The 16,657-nt window shown below is 43.1% G+C and overlaps 1 protein-coding gene across 1 annotated transcript in view; it reads right to left on the bottom strand.

Annotated features, from left to right (window-relative positions):
• The window catches only part of LEKR1 (leucine, glutamate and lysine rich 1), a 175,483-nt gene that overhangs the window by 29,794 nt on the left and 129,032 nt on the right, over nucleotides 1–16,657 (bottom strand). Inside the window, exons 8-10 of the mRNA XM_069083451.1 lie at nucleotides 9,678–9,759; nucleotides 1,277–1,354; nucleotides 824–1,027 (exon numbers count right to left, since the gene is read on the bottom strand). Of these exons, the coding sequence (XP_068939552.1) occupies nucleotides 824–1,027; nucleotides 1,277–1,354; nucleotides 9,678–9,759 (364 nt within the window). The remainder of the gene's footprint in view (nucleotides 1–823; nucleotides 1,028–1,276; nucleotides 1,355–9,677; nucleotides 9,760–16,657) is intronic.

Below are 16,657 nucleotides of genomic sequence, written 5' to 3'. Positions count from 1 at the left end.
ACACACCGGCCCCGCCCCCAGCATCTCTTGTTGATTTCACCTCTGTAACATTTCTCCTTAATTTCACCATCTTCTGGATTTTGCCTTTGAGGCATCTCTCCAATAAGCCTCCTTCTCTCCTCTGATACTGTCCCTTATCACCTCACACTTAGACAGCTGAAATATCCCTTAATTCCAGTGCCTTCTGTTTTGTTATTTCATACACTTATCCCTTCCACATCAAGACTCTCCCCATCATGGTTCTGATATACTGGGGGTTGGCATAAGAAATTAGATGGCAATTTGGGGGGAGTTTCGTGGAAGCCACAGAAAACACACAAAGGCCAGCAGACAGCACAAAACAGTTTAGAAACTCATAAATGCATTAAATAGATGGTTAGCATTATATCATATCAACACGTCTTATCTTTTAATGCCATGATAACTCAGGCTTCTTCTGTGGTAGGAGGGAGTGCCATGTCTGAAATGGATGTCCCAGGTCACAGGGCTGCATCCCTCACCCCAGGATGTGGGAGAGATAAGGGATTTATCCTGTGCACAGCATTCTTTGCATGTTGTCTGTTCTGTTAAACCGTTAGCTCCTTGTGGGCAGGCCTTGTTTTTTTTTGCCTCTTTTTGTCTGTCTAAAGCTTTGCACAATGCCTGGCATATAGTAGGCGTTTAATTAATGCAATCCCTGCTCTCCTGCTCACTAATCAAGTGACTGTGGGCCAGTCACTTATCCTCTCTGGGCCTCACTCAGGTTTACTCACCCTGATGTGCCACCTTAGAAGAAACACCATCATGAAAGCTCGATATGAATAGCCCTGTTCGCTTACTTTACCTTTCATTTTTCAGCGTCACAACCTCTTCCTTTGCCTGATTCAGAAGGATTTTTGTCATTTCCAATTCATTCTCTGAGAGGCTGATTCTTCTCTTCAGGTTCTCTTCCAGCCTTTCTTTTGCAGCCACTTCTTCCTGTAAATGTTTGCACATTTGTTGACAAGCCAGCAAAGAGTCTTCCTTCTCTTTTAGCTCTCTAGCATGTCTAAAAAAGAATAGAAATATAGCCACCAACATGCCCAGGCTGCCGCTCTCTGCTTCCGCTAAAGTTCCTCGGTAACAAGGAGGCGGGCACGTAGTGGGGGACAGTCACACACAAGTGCCAGGGACGCTGGGTACTCCCATCCCATGGAACATACACACAGTGCCACAGCCAAACCAGACAGAGTGGAACCCCCATTGCCAAATGCACTTATCACAACGCCCTAAGTCAAAAAAGTGTCAGGATGTGTACCGTGTTTCAGAAATTTTGCTTTCAAACTTCAGTTTTCTAAATTTTCTCTGATACTCATCAGCTTCATCTGATTTAACCCTAAGCAAAACAACAACAAAGATAAAAAGTCCATTAAAATACATTTTATCCAAGAAATCAAAAGCTCCACATTTGTTTACATCTCACTATTTGATGTAGTCATGAAAAACAAGCCTTTTTTCTTAGTGTGATTGTTTACAGACAGACATTTCCCACTATCTTAAAACGTAATTAAGGTTTTGTAATCATGCCAAAAGTGAGCCTACAAAGGGATTATAATTGTTTTAGTTAGGGAAATCAATCAATAAATTCTGTGGCAGTAATTTAGTTCAGAAACATCTTCATAATTATTAAATAACTGATAACCTACAAGGATCACCTTCATTTCAAGGAATCTAAAACACAAACAGTTCAGACCTCTTTCCTTCCCTCCCATTTTTTTTCCTTTCTTAAAAATATACTTAGTGCTCTTAGAAACCACTTGGCCCCTGGGAACTCTAGTGAGGTCTTTCATTCAGATCACAGGCACAAAAGACTATTTCATGGGGCTGCGGTGAACTTTCTCATGTAGGTTTTTCTCTGTTTGGTATGCCCACACAGCTGTGTCATTCATATTAAAAAGGAGACAAACAATAGCGTCAGGTGTAGGCCATCTACATGAACTGCTTATTCATGAAACCATCAGCACCAGCACCAACAAAAGGCCCTGCCCCGATGGAGCAGGCAGCCCAGTAAACTCACTCTTGAACACTGGTGTCAGACTAGGCATTCATCCTTTTGCTCCCTGGGTGCGATTCTCGTCACCAGAATGAATTGTTCATGTGTGAGGAGAAGGAGCTAGCAGGTGTACAAATCACATTCCCACGGGCCATCAGCGAGCACTGATGAGGGCCTTGAAGATCGTCGCTTGAGTGAGTAAATGGATGTCTTGGCTGAGCCCTGTGTGCTGAGTGCCACGCTATAGGAAAGAGAATTCCTGGCATTTTTGCTGCCCTTCCTCCATAAAAGCCCATTTGGATATCTCACTGTAGCATCAGAGTGGGAGACAGCAGGGCCCCCATTGTGGGATGCCCTCGAAAGCTAGAAAACACAGTAACAAATTGTGGAAGGTTTAACCTGGATTAGCTTAGAACCTTTCGTCAGCAGGTGGGTTGTAAGGGGATGGTAACTCATGAGGACGATCTGCTAAGCCCCAGAGAGACTGACTGAGACCTGCGTATACACAGGGAGTCCCCACAACAAGGACTCAGAGGATCTTCTGAAACTTGGGTGTTTGCAATGCAGTCATCTCTTTAAGAAAACAAAGATTTAGGCCAAAAAACCTAATTTTGTGGATATCACACAACTAACAATTTTTGTTTGAAATCAGGAAAAAAAAAATAAACTGCAAATAGCTGCCTGTGCTCTCTTTAACTGCAAGGTTATTCACAACTATGACCATGGTGGGCACGCGCTAGATTATTCAACAAATCAAACCCAGAGACAGACACACAGAATACAGAAATGTCAAGAACTGGGGGAAGTGACAGGAAGTAGCAGCTATGTCCTGGTTAGTCTCATAATTCCCCACTTTTTAAGCTGGTATTTTACTGGTTACATGGATAGATTAATCCTAGCTGCAGCTGATCTCTTTGAATATTTTTCTTTTATCATTCATGTATCTTCAATTGCTCTGACCAAGCCATCAGAATAGTTCCTGCTGCTCTTAGAAAGGGAAGCAATGTGGAGGGAAGACATGGAATAATTCCTTCTGAAAATTCAAGAGTGAACAGAAATAGGCATGTAAGAGAGAAGGGGTAAACAGAAGAGTTGGAAGATATTTTGAGGATAAAATAAAAATATTTGGGAGGAAATGCAGCTGGAAAAGGTGCTGCCCATCACTAGTCACCCTAGCCTAAAGCCTCCTTGACATGTCCAGAAACTTATGGAGACAGAGGGCACAGTGAGGTGGGGGCGCAGGGGGCAGCTCAGGATGGCCCCCTAGCTCTTGCTAGATAATACAGCAGGTAAGAGCTTTGGAGCTGAGGAATAGCTCCTGCCATGTTGCCTGCTGCTACTCTGGCTTTTGAAAATTCCAACATCCAATAAGCAGCCAAATAAAGTCTAAAAGTCAATGATGAGGCATTTGTCCCATTTATAAAAAGGGGTAACTAAACCTACTGTTTGGAATTGAGGCAGTGAGGCATGGCTGTGCCTCAAGCCTGAGGAGCTCAGAAGTCTCAGTCTGGCCTTCACTGCTTCTGCCTAGGGCCAGCTGAGCTGAGCTCCCAGGAGGAGTTTCTGGGCCAGCATTGTGCTCCCTGGTGCTTTTGTTAAGCTGGGAATCCAGGTTACAGATACTGGTTCATTGTTATTCTCTTTCCTAGAATGAAGATAGGCCTGATGACCTCCCAGGAACTTGTTGTCTATAAAATTTTGTGAAATATGCTCATGGCATGTTTTCCAAGGTGTTTTTAAGTGTTCAAAAGCAAAGACTTTCATTTTAGGTGAAGTAGACCTATGATTATAAAAAGGAAATATTAATTTTATTTAGATAATTTCTCAAGCAGTTCAACCCAAGGATCATTCACTAAGTGCCTGCCTACCCTGGGCAAGGCTCTGGGCTAAGGGCATAATGCTGATATGCCTGTTTACCAGTAAGCATGACACAACACATTATTGAATGTAATGGGGGCAAAGGGGACTCTGCTGGTCCCTGTGCTGTAAACCATTTTTATCAATGCCTTGGATGATAAAAGGCCTAGTTGCTGATTGGATTTGCAAGTGAGACAAAGCTGGGAGAGCAGGCAAACACTGGATGGTAAGAGAAGGGATTGTGACTGGCAGTGAAGAGAACAGGACCCAGAAAATAATTTATACAATAACAACTTTGTGAAGACGTATGCATTTTGACAAATGCAGTGATCAGCCATGATTTCGGAGGACTTGTGGTGGAGCCAGACAGAGGTGCTGGTTACAAGGTGCTGAGAGAGATCGACGTTTCCTGGACACAGCCAATGTAGGCATTCTTTTTGCCTGATGATACATATTTGTCACAAGGATTTTGTTTTCCTTTGCTCTCAGTTGGAGGGGTGGGGTGGAGTCAAAGAGGTTGCTAAAGAAGGGAGGTAAGGAAGGAAGGAAGGGAGGAGTTAAGATAGAGAAAAGAAGGGCGGCTAGGTGGTGCAGTGAATAGAGCACTGGCCCTGGAGTCAGGGGGACCTGAGTTCAAATCCTGCCTCAGACACTTGACACACTAGCTGTGTGACCTTGGGCAAGTCACTTAACCCCAACTGCCCTTCCCCCCCTCCAAAAAACAAAAAAAAAGAGAGAGAGAAAAGAAAGAAAAGAAGATCATTAAGGCTTTTTAATGCAACAAAGAACAGAAAGAAGGTCAGACAAGTGAACCTATTTTAAAATTAAATGTTAAGTTACCATATACTTTAAAAGAAAAGGTGCATATAAGAGATTTGTAATTTCACGTGTAATCATGTTGCTTCTCTCCTACTGCATATTCATTCCAGTGTTTGTTAACATCAGAATAAATAAAAATATTTTAAAGACCGCGACCAGCTAGACCACTGGCCCAAATCTACTGAAATCAAAGTTAATGGAGATCAGTGTGGTTGTCCGCTTGGGTTCAAAGAGTCCCTGGGACATACCCACGCGAGGAGAGGCACGGTGAGGTTCTCTTGGTCTGAGCGGCCAGGTGATGCAGCAGGCCCAAAGTTCAGGTGATTATCTTTGGGATTAAATGTAAAATCCTTGACTGGGGCTCTGCAGGCAGAAATTGGCTGACTTCTTGTCAGGGACGTCATGCAGAGTCAGGCTCCTTTATAAAGCATGAGTTGGACTTTTCCAATGTCAATTTTATTTAGATAATTTCTCAATCAGTTCAACCCAAGGATCATTCACGAAGTGCCTGCCTGCCCTGAACAAGGCTCTGGCCTAAGGGCATAATGCTGATAAACCTGTTTACCACTAAGTATGACAGGACACATGATTGAATGTGATGGGGGCAAAGGAGACTCTGCCAGTCCCCGTGCTGTAAACCATGGTTTATTCCAATCCAAAAATTTCACAGTTCTTTTGTTCAGTTTGAAATTTGAGAAGAAAGAGATTTGTTTTACCTAGAAGGGTCAGGAAGGTCTCATGAGACAGGTGACATGCGATTTGGGTCTTAAACAAAAGAGGATGAGGTAAGACAAGTTATTTCAAGACTTAAGAATGGGGTGAAGAATGAAGGCATAGGAATGGGACAGGGGAGAGCAGGAAACAGGGTGGGTCCATTTGGCTCAGAACATGAATGGAACACTATACAAAAGGGAGCAGCAGGAGACAGTTTTTTATATGTAGGTTGAAGCAATACTGTAGGGAGCCTTGAATGCCAAGATCAGTAATTAACATGTAATTTGCTAACTAATGTGGAGAAAAGGAGTAAAAGAGTGTAAGTGCAGTATGGTCAGTGACTCAGGGAAGGACAAGTCCAGAAGCAAGAAGCTCAGTCATGAGACTCTTAGAACAGTCTATGTGAGCCAAGAAGGGGGCTTGCACTAGGCAGCTTCATAGACTGGATGCAAGAGATAGTTCAAAGGAAGAATCAATAGGTCTGGTTGGATGTGTGGGAAAAAGGAGTCAAAGGTGACTGCAAGGTTATTCACAACTATGACCTTGGTGGGTGTGGATGGAGCAATCATGGGGACAGCCAGACTGATGGGAGGGTGACAAGATCATTTTGATACTTGTTCGGGCTGAGGTGGTGGTGGGCCATCCAGATCAAACACACAGTAAACAAGAAAGGGCTTGGAGAAGAAGGTGGAATAGAGGTGTTGACATAGGTTAAGGGGTTCCCTCCCCACACAAGACATAACTGAAGTCAAGTGGGTTCCTGAAATCACCAAGGAAGACCAGGCAGATCAGCAAGATGGCTTGGAGAACACCCAGATTGAAGAGGTCGGCATAATTACACCTGTGAAACAGGACCATATTTAATATTTCTATTACACTCCTCACCTCTTCCTCCTCATCACAGTAATCAAATCAATATTATAATTGCTTCTGGAAGAGTGTGTCACTCGGCTACCCTATGCACCAACTCACAATTGCTATAACTCTCCAGATCAAACCTCCCCTAAATGCATGGTTTTACCTTAAAGAATATAAGCAAAAGGCTTCACTTTGGCACTTGCATTCCTAGCATTTGGCACAATGCCTGACACATAGAAAACACTTCATAATGCTTTCTCTCTCTCTCTCTCTCTCTCTCTCTCTCATTCATCCATCCATTCATTCATTCATTCATTCAAGCTTGATGTTCCTAAATCACCATTTGGATAAATTTAAATGACTAAATCCCCAACTTCACTTTTTGATTACATTTTCTGAAAATTATGGATGCTAACCTTTCAGAAATAATCCGGGCAACCACAGGAAAACAGTGAAATCTTATTATTCATTAATAATTTGTGATGATTTGGACTGGGCACTGAAATTTACCTTTGCTCTAACTAGGAAAAAAGGTTTGGCTGTGCAAATAAATAAGTTAATCAGCTAAGAGAATAAATTGTCTGTGATCATGCTCATTTGTAAACAATTGACAAGCTCATTACAAATCATTAGCCTTCTACTCTTTAGGAGCTGCCCTGGCCAACATTTGAAGCTTTGCTAAGTTAGCATATTCATTGAAAAGAACAAAAAACTACATTTTCTTGATCTTTTCCAATTTGACTTCCATGGAATCAGTCTTGGCTGACTACCCAGTTAATCCCAGGATTTTAGGGTAAACTCTTCAGAGCAGGCAATGGAATATCACATAATCATATCCAGCAGCTGAGTAGTATGGCGAGAGTTCTTAAGAGAAGAATATGGTGGTGGAGAGTGCAGTGGAATCTCTTTTTAAATGATTTTCCTGGAAACCTTTGTAAAAACACAAAATCAGTAGGTATGCAGGTGACAATTTCTTTTGACCCGCTTTGAAACCGTGACAACCTTGAAATCTATCACTTTGACACAGAAAAGTAATGCAGGAGCACCAGGGCCCACCAGCAGTGCGATGCTTAGCGGCATCATGGATCAACAGAAAGGTCATTAGAGGCCATCATGTCCCACCCCCTCTTTTTACAAATGAGGAAACTGAGCCACAGAGAAGGGTAAGTGACCTTCCCAGGCCTAAGGACCTTGCAAGTATCCGAGGCAGGATTTGATTCCAGGTCTCGTGGACCCCACGACCAGCGTCCTGACCACTGTACCACACAGCTTCCTAACGCTTTAGTGCTACCAGCTCCCCTTGCTTTTCTTGCTCAAGATCCCTGTGCTTTCATGTTTGGTTCGTCACATGGAGGAGGGGAAAAGGACTGAATTTGTTATTTCATTGGCACAGGAGATTCCCAGGTGAGGAAACTCCATCTAGGAATGAAGGGCAAAATCTTTTCTATAACAGGCAATCTCAGAGAATTATATAGGGCAATGAGAGGTTAAATTACCTGGCCCACATTACACAGCCAGTAAGTATAAGAGGCAGGATGGGTACAAGAGCCAGATCTTCCAACTGAGGCAGGATGGGTACAAGAGCCAGATCTCTTCTTTCCACTACCAAGTAGGAGAGCCAAACAGAGCTACCTCCACCATTACCACCCAAAAGGGAAGAATGAGAAAAAAGGCCAAGCCCAAAAATGTGAGGGCCCTGCTGCCCTCTATCTTTCGGCTTCTGAAAGTCCAGAGAAAAATTTGGATTTCTCCAAAGTAGTCAAGGAAAATGAGTAAAGAAACCAACATCTTAAATCATTGTCGTATTGTTGACTGTGGAAGGTCAGAGAAATTGGGCATGTAGTCAGCACATGCAACAAGCCACTGTTTGCCACAGGAGAGCTTTAGGAGACAACCAGGCCATCCAAAAGAACTGGCCCAGGAGGGAAGGGCATCACTCAGCCCGGTCAGAGGCACACACACAGAACCCTTCACTTCTGAGCAACTGGGTCCCTGTGGCACCTGAGGGCCCAGGCAGCCTGGATGACCAGCCAAGGCACCTCTGGACTAGATCAGCTTGGCTTCCACAGCTCACTGGTGTCTCATTACTATAGGACCCACTCCATATCAATTCAGTTCATACGTCTATGCATTTTAAGAGAAACTATTCTGCTAAAAATAATCTAGATCTACTTATATATTTCTGTAATATGCCTTGAATTATTAATTTATTAGATGTAGTCTTCTTTTAGGTAACAATCTTATGTTCCTCACCAAAACAAATGTTTTGTTGCTAAGCATTCCAAATATTTGTAATTTGTTGTGATCCTTCTCTCTGAATACAGGAACTGAAAATTACAGCTACCAAATATACCATAAAATAAATCTTGTTTCTTGTCAAAGACTCTATAGAAATCCTTGTCCAGTAGCAGGAAATTATGAATGTGCTGAAGGCATCTTGAAAACTAGTGAAGGCTGCCAAAATAAACCCAGTGTTCGTAGGAGTTGTGGGAGGGTTATGTGGTGGGGCAGGGCTCTTCTTCCCCCATATTATTGGGTTTCAGAAGATTTGTACGTTTCTTACCAAAACAGAGAAGCAAACCTTCCAGGTTAGAGCACAAGACTCGGGGTCAGGAAGAGCTGAGCTCAGATATTCCCCAGCTGTGTGACCCTGGACAAGTCCTTAACCTCTCTGTGCCTCAATTTCCTCATCTGTAAAATGGGGATAATATTTGCACCTACCTCCCAGGGCCACTGTGAGGAACAAATGAAATAACATGTAAAGCATTTTGCTAACTTTGAAGTGCTATGTAAATGCTAGCTGCTATTATTACTATTATTATTATGAAGACCCTTTGCATTTGGAAGCAATTTTAGGAAATAATTTAACCATGTGACCAGTTCTTTAAGGACAGACCAGAGATAGCATAGGATAGGCATCACGTGACACAGACTATTTCATTAAGGAACTGTCTTCGAGCAATTGGTTCAATATGTAAGTGGGGAGGAAAAAAAATTCTGCCCCAGGAAGGGAAGTTCAAGCCCCAACTCTGATATGTTCTGGCTGTGTAACCCTAGACAAGTCACTTCCCGGGTTCCAGGGCCCCTGGCTTGTCTCTGAGCTGAGCGTGGAGCTGTTTGGGGACCTGCAGAGGCAGAGGAGCTTTCTTCACCATGAGATTCCTAGCAGCAATGAAAATGATAGGACTGGTCTCCCCCAAATGTGGAAAGTTCATTTCACATGTTTACAAGAGGTCCTGTGATCTCTCATTTGGATGGGAAAAATTGCCCTGCCTCCCTTGCATCTGGAGTCCTTCCCAAGGCGGCCGCATGCCCTGCCTGGGAGCACACATGGTCTGGCCAGCCATCCTGTGGTGGCACATTCTTTTACCCAGGGCGCTGGGTAACCGGGTCACTTTTAAAATGGGAAAGTACTTGCATGAGCATTTCTCTGTACTGGTCAGCTTCATCTCTTGCTTTTTGAAACTTCAATCCCAGGGCCTCTATTTGACTTTGTAAATCTGAAATGACAAAATAGATCCAGGGCACTTGGATTTTCATATTGCTGTCCAGAGTTTTCCATTTGCATCAAGAGAACTGTAAGGTTTTGGTTTTGTTTTTTGCTTTTTGGAGGGGGGAGGGCAGGGCAATTGGGGTTACGTGACTTGCCCAAGATCACACGGCGAGTATTAAGAGTCAAGGTCAAATTTGAACTCAGGTCCTCCTGACTCTAGGGCTGGTGCTCTATATTCACTGAACCACCTACCTGTCCCAATCAAGACAATTGTAGCCACCTTACAATGCACGCAGATCAATCAGGTCCTAGTTAAAGGATCTTTTTTTTCCAGGCCTTCATTGCTTCTGGCCTGGATGATGGCTTTGGTCTCCCTGCTGCCCCCCTGCCACTCCCCATCCTCTGAACAGCTGTCAAGCCGATGCTCCTAAGGCAAAGTTATGGCCTTCCTGCAGGGGCTCCCTAGTACTTCTGAGATAAACTCAAGAGGCCTCCCTCCCCCCACATTCCAGCCAGACTGGCCGACTTGCTCTTTCTCACGTAGTACCTTCTGTCTGCCCTGTCTGCCGGATTGCCTTTTCTGAGGCCGTCCCCGAGCCCCGAGGGCATGAAGCCCCAGCTCCTCTCCGAATCTCTAGCTTCATTTATTCAAGGTTTATCTCAAGTTCGTCCCCATGTGAGGTCTACTGGGCTCTCCTCTGTCGCTGGCACTCTCTCCCACCCCCAGAAATTAGGGGGAAGGAAGGGAATAACCCTTCTATGTGCCATACACTGTGCTACGGATATTATTAGTTTGATTCTCAAGGAAACCCTGGGAGAGCAATACTGTCATTCCTCCATTTGACAGCTAAAGAAATGCCCAGGTGACACAGCTAGGGAGCACCTGACGTCCCGTGTGAGCTGAGGTCATCCTGACTCCATATCCAGTGCTCCATCCACTGAACCCTCCCAGATGCCTCCCAGCACTTCGTCTTTATGTGTATCGGCCACCCCAGCCTTGCAGAGGGCAAGGACTGTCCAGAACGGTGCCTGGCATAGAGGAGATGTCTCATAGACACATCCTTTTTGGATTAACGAGGGCACACAGTTATTAGTCCACTTCTGTCCTCCATCCCCAGGCCCCACGTCAGGCACCAATGTTATTGGGCACCCCAGCAATCTGACTTGGGCATCCTGGCAGTGACAGATATTCAAGACATTCATTTAACAAATGTTTCATGAGCTCCTTCCTCAAGAGAGGCACCCTCTCTTCCCACCAAAAATCGCTACTGTTAAGCAATAATTTCCTTACCTTCAAATTTTCACCAAAAGACAAGGTTCTAAGGGGACTATACAGACAATATTGGGGCATGGTTCTTGTCCCAAGAGACCCTGTGTGTGCAGAGATCACATGCTCTTTATATAACATGAAAGGTTGCGGCCCTTGTGACTTAGTGATTTCACCTTATTCCTTCTGAGATCCCTCACAATGCTTGCTACCCAGTCTTGAATACCATAGGAACCCAGTAAGTATTCACTGGATTAATAACAATAAATATTCAAAGCAGCCTCCCAGTTTGAGATTTTTTTCAGGCTCATTAATGATATATAAATTACCAATCATTCAGAATGTTTCCTATATACAGAATACCTGCAAGATACAAAAACTGATTAAGAAAGAAATGGGCAGCCACACACACTCACATGAAGCAGAGCACAAAAGCAACATGTCAACAAATGCTAATTAGTAGAGTCGACACCAGTATTGTCCACACAAAAATACCTGGAAGTGGCTTTTTGGTGGGGTTTTTTTTTTGCATTTCTGGAGGAGGAAAATAAGGGCAATTGGGGTTAAGTGACTTGCCCAGGGTCACACAGCTAGTAAGTGTTAAGTGTTTGAGGCAGGAATTGAACTCAGGTCCTCCTGACTCCAGGGCCGGTGCTCTATTCACTGTGCCACCTAGTTGCCCCAGGAAGAAGTGTTGCAGCAAAAATGTTTCTGAATGATTTTGAATGCTTACTAACAATAGCATGGGCAGCTAGGGGGCGCCACAGTGTACAGAGTGCTGCATGGAGTCAGGGAGACTCATCCCCCCAGGTCAAATCCAGCCTCATACACTTACTAGCTGTGTGACCCTGGGCAAGTCACTTCACCCTGCTTGCCTCAGTTTCATCATCTCTATAATGAGCTGGAAAAGGAAATGGCAAACCACTCCAGTAAAATGCCAGAAAGATGCCAGATGGGGTCGTGGAGAGTCAGACACGCCTGAAATGACTGAACAACATGGAAAAATGAAGGCCAAAGTCAACGAGAGGTAAAACCTACTATGAATCAGACACCATGTAAGGCATGGAGGAAAAAGGACAAAAACAAAACTTCCCTCCCCACAGGAAGCTTACATCCTGTCAGGGGCTCTCCTGTGCATACACAGATGTATGAGCATCACACACAAGAGAGCCAAGGTGCTCTGGGAAGAAGGAGGCATCAGGAAAGGTTTCCTGCAGAATGTAGTTAGTGCTTGAGCCAAGCCTTACAGGAAAGAAGGGATTCTAGGAAGCAAAGCAGAGAAAGAGTGAACACTAGGCATGGGGGAACATGTCCACAGCATGGAGAACTGTGCATATGGGACAGTGATCAGGCCAGTTTGTCTGAAGCATCAAATGTGGCAAAGGGGGGATGTCTCCACAGGGCTTGAAGTGCCCCAAAAGGGAGTTGCTGTTTGGTCCTATGGGGTGCAAGGGGACACTGAGTGGAGGAGGTGGGGTGAAATGGCATAATCTGTGATTTATGAAAATCACTTTGGAAGTTGTGCACCAAAGATATGGATGGGTTAGAGAGATGGGCGACTGTGTCAGGAGACAGAAGGAGAAGGTAGGAGACATGCTGAGGAAGTAGAAAGAAAAAGATCAGCACCTGACTGGTGCATGGGGTGAGGGAAAATGGTGAACTGAAGATGACATAAGATTTGTGAACCTGGGTAACTGGAAGGCTGGTGATACCTTCAGCTGAAATAAAGAAGTTTGGAGGGGGGATGGAAAATAGTAAATGCTGCTTTGGACATGTCCAGTTTGAGATGTCAGAGGGATGTCCAGGTGATATCCCATAGGAAGTTGTACATGTGCAACCACAGCTCAAGTGAGAGACAGGTATGAGATAGAAACATCTGATAGTCTTCTACAGATAGATGATAATTCATATCTAGGAGCGAATAAGACAACTAAACGAAAGGTATAGGGAGAGAAAAGAAGGATGCCTAGGATAGAGTCCCCACAGTTAGGAGCTGTGACATCACTGATGAAGGAGATCCAAGAAGGAGGAATCAGAGACAGAGGAAGAAAAGGAAGAGCCACTTTATTACACAGCAGAGAGAAGAAAGAGACCACAATAGAGGAGACAACCGTGTCAAATACAACAGAAAGATCACCAAGGAAGAAGTTTGAGAAAAGCTCATCAGATTTGATCATTTAAAAGTCATGGCTAGCTTTGTCTGAGATAAGCCCTAGGGTCTTTTCCAGCTCTAAACACCATGAAGCCAGCTTGTGGTCTGCCTGGAAATTCAGGCCACGGCAATTGATGTTTTTTAATGGCTATAGCATTTGATGATCTCGGAATTAATATTATTTCAAACAAAATAATGAAATGACCCTATCCTGAAGCTTCATCCTGCTCAGCTCCTCTCTACTCTCTAAATCACAACAGGTGATTGATTCCCATCACTGAAGAACACGAGCTTGGGGCTACCCCTAGTCTATGCCTGGATGGGGAGGGAGAGATGATGAGGGGGCAGAGGGCATTAAGGATTTTAGTTTAAAAAGAAGGAAGGGATCCTGAAAAGATGGAATCTGGGGCAAGAGTACATGCAAATTACAATAATGTTAACAAAGGAGTCAATGTAAGTAACAGAAGAGTTGACACAAGGACTTAGGAATATTTGCCATAGACAAATCCTAATGGGAAAATGTGCTTGGTGGAGAGACGGCCCGATTCTTTCACGGTGTTACATTCTTTGGTTCTATTTTCCCATCAGGGTGATAGTATTACAGTTATAAAATCATGCGGTATTGCCTCTTGCAAACAGGTACATATTAGCAGTTATTGTGTGTTCTTACAATAAAGCAGTGAGCTCCCCTGGTTCAGTCCTTTCTCTTAATACATAAAGGCATGTGGGCAGGCTGTGCATAGCAGATGAAACCACCTGCACAAGGCTGCTCCTTCAGTTTTGCTGTTAGGAATCCTTAAGCAAGTGTATTGTTCTAGGGTGTCCTTCTCCAATGCTAAACAAATTCAACTTTAATTTCCCATCATTCAGCATGACATTGGATTATGAGGCAAATGGCCCTGAATGCCTACAGAAAGAAAGGAAACGTTGGCTTTAAACACCCAGCAGATGCAAGGCGGAACACATGGAAACAATCCAAAACTTACAACAGCAAATTCTGCTACACTGTGACTGCTTTCTTTGCAGATATTAAATAAGAAGCAAATGATTTAAAATGAAAAAGACAAAAAAGAGCTCTTAGCCTCTCTTCACACGCAAACAGCTGTGAGCTGGAGAGCATTTCATCGTCATCTGATTTTTGGTAATTAGTCATTTAAAAGAATCTTATGATTTTGAACGGTTTCTAGAAACTACAAATACAAAAGGTACTCATCTGGGGAATTATTTTAAAGGCAAATATAAAACTTCACTTTCATTTTGGGGGAAGATATACTTGAGGAAATACATAATAAAAACTTTTAGGGTAAGAGGGAAATTTAAGCTGCAAACTTCCTAGGTAAAGAAAAAACTGAAAAAGAAATGGAAAATCTGTACTATATAGAAGAGAGTAATCCCAGATTCAATAAGTGTCATTGAGGGTTTGGAGGAAATTTTTTTTTTAAAGTGCAGGCAACTGGAGAGAAGAAAAGGAAGCTTTAAAATTTGTATACACTATGAGAAATAAAGTGATACAATTATAATAGAAATAGAGAAAGCAAAAAAATGATGAAAATTGTCATGAGATTAAAGGGCAGTTAAGGGGACTAAGCTCCTGCAGGGTCAGAAAAATTTTACAGAGGTATCTGGTGCTAGCGCTGTGTGCAGAGTGGGGTGCCATTTGGAAGCCCATTACCAGTACTGGTAGTTCCAGGGCTGAGAGGACCAGTTTTTGCCATCTGTGATCATGAGGGAGCAGAGGCCTCACCTGCGTGAGGATCAGAGCAGCCCAGGAGGACGGTGACCAGAACTCTCCCTGGATCATGCCGCCTTCTGGAAGCACCGAAAACCCACAGGCCACAAGAGCCATCGAAGCTCAGGCTTCTTCTTATCCCTTCAAAGAGGTGAGCAGAACGCAACTCTAACAGAATCCAAAGTCAAGAAATGAGCTGGAAAAATGAGCAAACAATCCTCTCACACACCGTACCCCCAATCTGATGACAAAAAGCTTCTAGGGAGACAGGGAAGCTCAAGACACAAACTTAGAAGATAATAGTTGAAAATGTTTACAAGCAATGCCTCAAAGAAAAATGCAGATGGGACACAAACCCATACAAGAATTCCTAGAATAACTAAAGAAAGATATGTTTGTTTGTTTTTTAAAACAACCCCATTTTAATAATCAAAGAAGAGATGTAGAGGAAAAATGGGGGGATGAGAACAATGCAAGAAATTACAAAAAGTATTAACAGTTTGGTAAAAGAGATACAAATGTTCGCTGAAGAAAAAAACTCCATAAGAATTAGAATGGGTTAAGTAGAGGTTACTAACTCCATGGGATACTCGGAAACAATTAAACCAAGTCAAAAGACTGAAAAAAATAGAAATATGAAATATCTCTTCAGAAAAACAACTGATTTGGAAGACAGATCAAGGAGAAGTAATTTAAGAATTATTATACTCCCTGAAAATCATGATCAAAAAAATAATCTAACATCATATTTTAAGAAATTATAAAGGAAAATTGCCCAGTTACCATAGAACCAGAGGGCAAATTAGAAATTGGAAGAATTCACCAATAACCTCTTGAAAGAAATCCCAGGAATATTAAAGTCAAATTCCAGAGCTCCCCAGTCAAGGGGAAAACATTGCAAGCCGCCAGAAAGGAGTTATTCAAATAATGTGGAGCCACAGTCAGAGTAGTAATCTAAAAAGTGTAAGAACAGGGATTCCAACCAAACCTAACCATTAGAGAAGTGAGGCTCTCCCAGAATTGAACTTGTATGTACCTCATTCTAGCCCTAAGGCCCCCCATGGAGAGAGAGTGAATGAAATCATTCCTCTTCCCAAGAACAATTCATTAATGTGAGGTATACAAAATAACTTTGGGGATAAGGGAAGGTGTTGACAAACTAGGGGGAAACAATGAGAATGATTCAAATTCAAACAGAGATGTTGACTATGGCCTCATGATCCAGTTATCTACCATGACATTGTTAGACCAGGAGTTTCACTCTTGTGAAACTTTTTTTTTTGGCTTTGTAATTGTATGTAATGAATTCTCTGCCCTCCATAAAAAGACAGGTTGCCTAAAATACAAAAATGACTATTCAAAGAAGGAAACCTTTTCAGTTATAATGAAAGGCTGATAATGGAAGGAAGCACTCTGATGGGCATTCAACAATCTCAATCACAGATTAAGGTACTTTCACAAACTTATTCTACAAAGCTCTGATGCTAATACAAGACACTCACAATTCTTTTCATTTTAGAGAATCTATCTCAAAGGTCTGATTCACATCTTTGCTGAAACAAGTGTTCTGGGAGATTCACTTAACATTTTCTGCATAATGTCAGGGGAGACGGGAAAAATGAGAATTTCAGATGTAGGCGTACTAACATCAGGAAGTTATGGGAGAGTGAATAGGGTTCAATCATGGAAAGGAGATGTCTGGGAAATCTGTCTCTCTCTCTCTCTCTCTCTCTCTCTCTCTCCCCCCCCCCCTTTCT

Source organism: Petaurus breviceps, unplaced genomic scaffold (genome assembly GCF_028583685.1).
Source record: "Petaurus breviceps papuanus isolate PSGF00001 unplaced genomic scaffold, PetGlider_PUasm1.0 173, whole genome shotgun sequence".
Taxonomy (NCBI): Eukaryota; Metazoa; Chordata; class Mammalia; order Diprotodontia; family Petauridae; genus Petaurus; species Petaurus breviceps.
This window is presented reverse-complemented; position numbering and strand designations above follow the sequence as displayed.